Source organism: Mastacembelus armatus, chromosome 4 (genome assembly GCF_900324485.2).
Source record: "Mastacembelus armatus chromosome 4, fMasArm1.2, whole genome shotgun sequence".
Classification (NCBI taxonomy): domain Eukaryota; kingdom Metazoa; phylum Chordata; class Actinopteri; order Synbranchiformes; family Mastacembelidae; genus Mastacembelus; species Mastacembelus armatus.
Genome location: NC_046636.1, coordinates 20,969,850 through 20,977,717, shown reverse-complemented (window position 1 = coordinate 20,977,717; position 7,868 = coordinate 20,969,850). Strand labels below are relative to the sequence as shown.

General features: G+C 36.4%; 1 protein-coding gene across 1 annotated transcript; it reads left to right on the top strand.

Annotated features, from left to right (window-relative positions):
- Positions 1 to 1,963: 1,963 nt before the first annotated feature.
- nmu (neuromedin U) lies at positions 1,964 to 5,705 on the top strand. Its single transcript, XM_026305325.1, has 8 exons — positions 1,964 to 2,211; positions 2,777 to 2,832; positions 2,917 to 2,964; positions 3,062 to 3,115; positions 3,268 to 3,297; positions 4,970 to 5,023; positions 5,097 to 5,139; positions 5,613 to 5,705. The coding sequence occupies exons 1-7, from the start codon at positions 2,082 to 2,084 to the stop codon at positions 5,130 to 5,132; spliced, it is 408 nt and encodes a 135-aa protein (XP_026161110.1). The 5' UTR covers positions 1,964 to 2,081; the 3' UTR covers positions 5,133 to 5,139; positions 5,613 to 5,705.
- The last annotated feature ends 2,163 nt before the right edge of the window (positions 5,706 to 7,868 follow it).

Below are 7,868 nucleotides of genomic sequence, written 5' to 3'. Positions count from 1 at the left end.
ATTTCTTGAATTTCTCTTCTCATCCTCATGGTAATGAATGAATTAAATGCACTGACAACACAGAAAAATATCTCTCATCTGTGGAAGCCGTGACCAATTATTTTGTTCTACCCACACAAAACCATTGGCCGGACGACCTGCCTGTCAAAGTACTTCCTCCTTGTGAGTGCCAAGAGTAGTGGGTTTGGAGAGAAGTCAGAATGAAAGGGTGGGATGTCTTCAGTTGTTTACTTTAAAAATTGAGCTTCTTCTCGCTGGTTTTCCAGGATCGCTTACCATATTTTAACAGATTACCATTTCACCTCAAAGGGCCCTCAGAATTGAATTTACTCTGACAAACTTGCAAAAACAATACATCTAGGCCTGCTGGTGCCATGCCCAAAAGTTGACCTCTACTGCTGCCCAATGAGCAAAACTTAATTTGTGGAAAAGTGAGAGATTAGAGTGGGCAGAGAGATTACTGTGGGAGAATGACAAGGGTGGAGATAAGTGTGATCACTTCCTGGAACTGCTCAATTATCACGGCTCTCTGTTTGTTGTTACTTATGCTCTCAAACGAAGTCCCATGAAATTGTAAATCCAAAGCTGTTGTTTCAGTTTGCTGTCACTTATGTCTCGTGCTTTCATGTCACATTAAATATTTGCTTCATTTGCATAGTAATCACATAACAATAGCCTACTTTCATGCCAGGTAATGATGGTGATACATCACAATTTTATATGATATTTTCATCAGATCTTATTCATGTCTGTTAGTGATGAAAGTGCCAGTTAAATCCAGGACAGCAGTGCCAATGCATTACATATTAGTTTGTGTAAGAAAAGAAACTTATATACACTATCCATTCAGTACTTCAGCACCGTCTATTTTGCTTCCTCTTTTCTCATCCTGCCTGCCTCACTTGTTCCAAAATTTCTCTTCAAAGCACTGTAATAAATCTAAACTCACTTTCTGTAGCAATAAAGCCAATTACAGCCAAAGTAAACCCACCTTCCTTTGTAATAGCACTGTAATTCATCACGTATTCAACATGGGTTTTTCTAAAGAAACTGGGACAGTGTGTTTTTTTTATTATGCCATCTGATTTATTATGTCATCTGCTTTATTGTAACAATTCCAACTAATACATAACCAGAATTTTATCAGTAATGATCAGTAATGAGGGTCTTTAATAATGCAATAGATTTGAAATTACAGAAAATGTGTAAATGCATAAGAAACTGAACAAAAGTTGAAAATTAAAGCATATTTTATACAATTATACTTTATACGACTACTATTAAATAACTGCATTTAGGCGCGTAGGATCAGTAACACCATCATTTTGCCAGAAAGGCATCTAATGCAGAAAAAAGCATGACACTGCAGAGGATGACTAGCTGTTGTTAAATACTGTTGGTCTATGCAGAACTAAATGGTTTAAGGGCCAAAACATAATTCTGATCTTCTGCTATACATTATGAACTGCCCGGACCTCTCAGGTAATTTGGGAAATGTCTGCTTATTCTCCACAGGGTGGAGAAGCAGTATTCAATTATTATGCAGCACATGCAGTATCAAAGCAATCGCTCAAAATATCCAAGTTTTAGTTTGGTCCTTTTTTAATCAAGACCAAAGATTCTGCCTTTTATTAAACTATATTTTCCTGCTTTATGTTGTATTCAATTTATCTTGTTTTTTTATTTTCTATTTTAGTCAACATTTTAAAACCTGCTTTGGCATTTTTATACACTATAGGTTAAATGGAGTTGCCTACTGTTCTGTTCAGTCTTCCAGTAGAGAATAACAGTTAAAAGTTAAAATGCAAAAGTCTGTTTTTTGAAGCATCACGTTCATTCAACCTGTTGATCAAATCTAATATATATAAACACATTTGTACGCGCGCGAAGCTTCTAATGACGCAGTCCAGTGTCAGCGCGAGGAGGGTGCGTGCCTTCATATTTCTCTGGCGTGAGACAGAAACTTTCAGAGGAGCAAGAAGTCAAGCAGACAGAACCACTGCATCTAAAACAAACAAACAAAGAAAGAAAAACAACAAAAGATTAAAAAAAGAGAGAAGAAAAGCCGGTGACAGACAGAGATGAAGACCCTCCAGAGCCAAAGTCAACCTGCGGAGCGCGGAGCCTCCAGCAGCAGCGACGTGAATTCACTGACCGCGGCTAGGCTCACCCTCGCAGCCCTACTCATCCTCACCATCCCAGTCTGCAAAAGTAAGTTATGGGAACTATTTTATTTGAACTTGTTTTGCTGTTTACCTGTGGTACCTTGTTAAATGAGTGGGACAGAAATTGTAAATTTAATCTATCTATCTATCTATCTATCTATCTATCTATCTATCTATGGAATTTCTTATTTTTGGTTTGTTTTATTTTACAACAATAATTAAATATATAGGTAAATATATATATCTATATATCTATATATATATAGATATATATAGATAGATAGATAGATAGATAGATAGATAGATAGATAGATAGATAGATAGATAGATAGATAGATAGATAGATAGATAGATAGCTTTAGTAAGGCTTTTACCCCTGCTAATGGACATCTACTGCATCTACTCCTGTCAAGGCAGAGTCAATAAAACAGTTACTCAAGACATGCAGCCAGTGATTAAACACAGAAACAGCACCACTAACCTGTGGGTTCTACATCATCATCGTCTTGTTCCATCAGTTATTGTCTGATCTACATCTTTTAAGAGGATGACATTAAAATTGAGGCATATATCTTGAAATATCGTATTTTCTCTGTTGTATGAAACAAAAGGTGGTCCAGCAGAACTTCAGAAAACCACAACAGATCAGAGGCAGCTACTCAGCCAGGTATGCAGCTCCATTTTATCCTTTCTTTCTCTCTCATTCTTTTTTTCTCACTCATCCTCCATCATCCTGTGTGATGCTCAACAGATAGACGCTGTGTGCTCTTTGTACCTCTCTGGAGACCTGAAGTTTTGGGTGAGTGAAGTGCGATTCTGTCTTGTTTCTTCTGTAATTCTTCAAACACAAGCTTATAATTTTACTCATGTTTAATTCCCTCTGGTTATTTTTCCAGGCATCTGATGTCTTAGGGGAACTCTGTGTCTTGATGCTGGTTCAGAAGTCAAAGGTACCTCACACTTTATACTCTTACTGCAATATCATCGAGGATTTTGCACAGGGTGTTTGCCTCTACTTGCAAATAAGAGATTATTTCACACTTCATTTTATTTTAAATGACATAGTGAAATGTAGTAGAGTGACATTTTGTTGTTTTCCCAGGGACTAAAGGTGCAAGAAAATAGTAAAAGGGTGAGTAAAGCCTCTTTTTATTTCATTCCATGAAGTAGTTAGAGCCATATCAGACTATGTATGAGAGTTTTTTTCTTTCTATGTCACTGTCACAGTATGCTGCTTGATCCAAGAAAGCATCTCAGTTTGTTTTACAGTTGCACATTGGGTTTAAATGTGGTACTTTTGACTTTGTGTAACACAACAGATAAGTAAATCTAACAGAGCTATTATTTGGTAGATATACAGTACAAGTAGCCACACATTACTCCCCAAACCAAATATTGCTACATAGACATGCATAGTCCTCCCATAACACAAACAGAAAATGAAACATTATTCTAGAACTCCCTTTACTGTTTCTGTGCTCTGCATGTCAGAGGCTTACTCCTACAAACCAGCAACATGTTATGTAGGACAGCAACTGTACAATTTCAATAAAGAAGCAAGAGAAAAGTTGCAGAAGCATAATACTATATCTTGATTTTTTTTTTATTTTTAATTAATTACCCACTGAAACCACAAGAGACCTCTAAAACATCAATAATGATGATGCAGAGAGCTTTCTCTGCAGCTGCTATAAAAGTAAAGTGAAATGTTTATATTCTCTAGTGTCAGACTATGTGAAATAAGCTTTTATTACTGACATGAATTGTATGTGTTTTCCTTTGTGCACATTTCTGTTCATTGAAAACTGCCAATCCATCAAACATCCCAGGATGCACATTCACATGCCATAACAAACCACATTTCTTCACTGACATATGAAGCTCTTTCTATGCTCCTCCCTCACTGGTATGTTAAAAAATGGAGCATGGTATGTGTTTATCAAAACACAGAGGCTGCAATGAATGAATTTATGCACTGAGGAAGCAGTTGAATTATGTCTGTATTTCCTGTGTTGCATGCTGTTGTGTGTTGACTTGACAAAAACAGCCTTTATTTCTTTGTTTCTACATTCTGTACTTTTTCTCCTGCTGGAGCTGTTTCATGTTTGTGTGTGTTTGTCAGACCCTCTTTCATATCCATTCCAGGAGAGAGAGAGGACTCTCAGTGCACATTAGAACCACTCACAGCAGTTCCCCTTTCACTCAAAATATGTTGGTTTTCTTTAGTGACCACAGTCAGTGGTTTTTGATAAAAACAAAGATAAACAAGCTATAAAGCAAAGATATAAAAAAATGAAGGTGTTTTTCAACAGCAATGGGATTTTTTAAATATAAAAAGAACTAAAGTAGAAAACCATACACCGGAGGTAGTAGATTCTACTTTTGTGTGTTTGTAGCAAATATTGATACTGAAATGTGCATGCTACGTTTTTCAGTTTTCCATTTTCTAAACTAGCATGGCAATAATACTCTTTCATATCAAGCATTTCTCTTCACTCTCTGCACAAGCTCAGTCTACATTAGTTGTTCTTAACCAAGCTGAGAGTAATTATGGTCTAAAATTAGTGAATCTGACAGGTGAGTTTATCCCTTGTTGCAACTGAGTGCTGACATTCACAGAGTGGGCCAAATTGTGAGTGAGAAAGCTGGAGAATGATTGTTTTGGAAAATCCATAGATGAATGCTTGTGTTGGCAGTTTGCTTTAGCTGATGGAGTTGAGTTCCAGTAATGCTGAAAAACTGACAAGTAAGACAGGGACTTTCATCTATAAAAGTTAAATTCCATAGTTTTTGTGTCTACATAGGCTCAGCTCCAGGGACCTGGGGGAATCCAAAGCAGAGGTTACTTTCTCTATCGGGTATGGACCTCATTTATTTAAAAAAGAAAGGGGGTATTATGAACATACAATAACAATTTGTTTGCACTTGCAGCCACGAAATGGAAGAAGATCCTTAGAATATGAGTAAATTAAAGGTACAACTCTTATGATACTTTTTTGAATTTGTTGTTTTTCAACATAATGTCCAAGGGAACAGTCTTAAATAGACCTTATATTTGAAATTATAAAAGACTGCACACAAATTACACAAAATATAACTATTCATGAATGAGTTGTATGAATTTGAATGAATGCATATATCAAGTATAACACATACATTTATATTATTCTGAGATAATGCAAAAATATTAATAATTCAGGTGAGGGCCTTGTTTTTTTTAAGAAATAACACACCCCTCGATTTTTAACTGTTTTTAGTTGTACTTTTTTTTTGCTGCTGAAATCCTGTTATCTCTATAGCAGTATAGTGACTGGCGGGAATATAGAAAACTATAGACTGAAACTACCACAAGTATATAGGCTCATAATGTCACAGATGTGTGTTTAAGTATGTGTGAATGTGTTTGTTCCTGGAGTCAATTAACTGTGTATTTCAATGGTTGTTCAGTTTCCAGCTCTGAACTTTACTGTACAGAGATGACACAGCTCGAGACCCGAGCCACTGCACCAGGACTGAGTGATCCAGGCTTCAACCACAGCCCTCTGCCGCTGCTGTATAGCATATAGTAATGTCTGAATATACACAAAGAATATAATTAAAATACTGTTCATTTGTCCAGATTTTATTTTGTGTCAAATGTTTGTTCTTTGCATTATAAATACAATAAGATGGCCAGGTGGTGATTTGTTACACACTATGCCACATAAATAGGAATCTTTTATGGCTTTTGGAAAGTGTAAAAAAACTTATATGCATGAATGAATGTAGATGCAATGCAAATGTGCAAAATCAGATTTACTGAAAGTTTGTTGGACACAGGGAATTTAACTCTGGTACAGTGGATCAGTGTTCTTTGTCATAACAAAGGTACAATATATATTCATAAGTACAAAAATAAAAAATAAAAGCAAGTAGAAAGCAATAGAAATAGGTTATCAGTGGATCCCAAAGTGGGGAATATTCATGCATTTATTTTGTTTTGTTCAATAAAATGCAGTTTTGTATGAATTACAATGTTTAAAATAAATTTCATTATTAAGATTTCATCAAAGTGATGGCATGGGAGAAGAAACTGTCCTTGTGTCTGGTTGTTTTGGTGTATGGTGCTCTATAGTGCAGTTCAGAGGGGAAGAATTCAAACAGTTTCTGTCCAGGTAAATTACAGAAATTTTCTCTGTCCTCCTCTTGACCTGTGAGATGTACGAGTCCTCGATGAAGGACAGGTTGGCACCGTGGACTGCAGACTTGTGTTACTTTCGAAGTGTAAGTGTAAGTAAGCAAAGTATTAAAATGCAGTTACTACTATTAACAGCAGATGTCACCATGAGTTAAATGTAGGATCTCCTTCTACCGCTTAAAAATTGTTGGTGCAGTTAAATTGATAGAGAAGAAGATGGTAGGTTAGATGAACAGTTCCCCTTACTAGCACAATAAGCTAATATATCCTAAAGGAAATGTACTCAGAGCATTTTGGCTGTGTCTCTAGATAACAGAACAGGATAACAGTGAGCTGTGAGCTGTGTAAAATACCACAGGACTTTTGATCAACTCACTTCAAAAGCTGTTCATACTGAGCACCTAAAGTGACAGTAGCATTACCAAAACATTGCTGAAAAAGACAATCTGTGTCACAATTTGACACAGATGCAAACATTTAAGTCTAAAATTTCATGTTAGTTTTATCCACAAAATAAATGAGTGAGTTGCTACATCAATATCACCTCTGCTGCCATTTAAATCCCTGACATAAAGTCAATAGTTTATGGTGGACATAATCACTGTACAGGAGGCTTGCTGAATGCTCATATTGTGTTGCCTGCACAGAATAGGCCTACATGCAAATCCTTTAAAATCAAGTATGCAAAATCCATGTTTAGATGCAGTCGCACAAGACGATCCTTAGTCCCTGCCCCTGGAGTAAACATAACATATAAAATTATTTAGACCGATTTTAATACATAACAAATAACCAAAGCAATAAATGTACATGGCACTGACAGTTTTTCACACTAACAGTTCATCCTTGCAGTCTCCCACGCACAAAAATGTTTCAACAGCGCCACTCGCCGCTTGACCCCATCTGTGTGGCCGAAAGTGGTATTGCAGCGTTTGCCACTTCGGCTGTTGCCATGGCAACGAGCGCCACGCCGGAGACGAGGAAGCGACGAAAACAATGTGATAATCAATTCCCCCAAACAGCCGTCCAAAGGACAGACAGGAGAGCTGAAAACACTGCTCAACCTTAAAAAATTAAGTCTTTCTGCTCACAATACCTGCCTAGCATAGCCCTCAGAGGACGCAGGATTATATACAATGCTATAAAAAATATCTTCAAAATGGGATTGGCAAGACAGAGGGGTCGCTTCTCCTTTAACTTTTTTCCTATTGAAATTTTTTGCACACTAAACCCAACTCACACTAGGAAAAACAGCACTTTTGAACATTAGTCTAAGCAACTCTAAAAGGGGTCAAAGTGGCCAGATCCAGATCATAAGATAAATATTTTTTAATAAATAAAAATATCTACAAGAGATTATATTTAAATGCTGCATTTTCACGATGCTTGAGTTTAACAAGACATATTTCATAGTGGTAAAACTATGCATATTTGCACATCTGTACCTTTTAGTTAAATCCTTCTACTCCTGCTACAATAGTCCACACAATGTATATATTATACACATAAAAATCTATTTTTTTTTT

Bases quoted from the DNA above. Each gene is read 5' to 3' on its own strand.
- nmu (XM_026305325.1), top strand. From the start codon at position 2,082: ATGAAGACCCTCCAGAGCCAAAGTCAACCTGCGGAGCGCGGAGCCTCC. The intron at 2,833-2,916 runs GTATGCAGCTCC...GATGCTCAACAG, and splicing joins AGAGGCAGCTACTCAGCCAG to ATAGACGCTGTGTGCTCTTT. The intron at 2,965-3,061 runs GTGAGTGAAGTG...TTATTTTTCCAG, and splicing joins CTGGAGACCTGAAGTTTTGG to GCATCTGATGTCTTAGGGGA.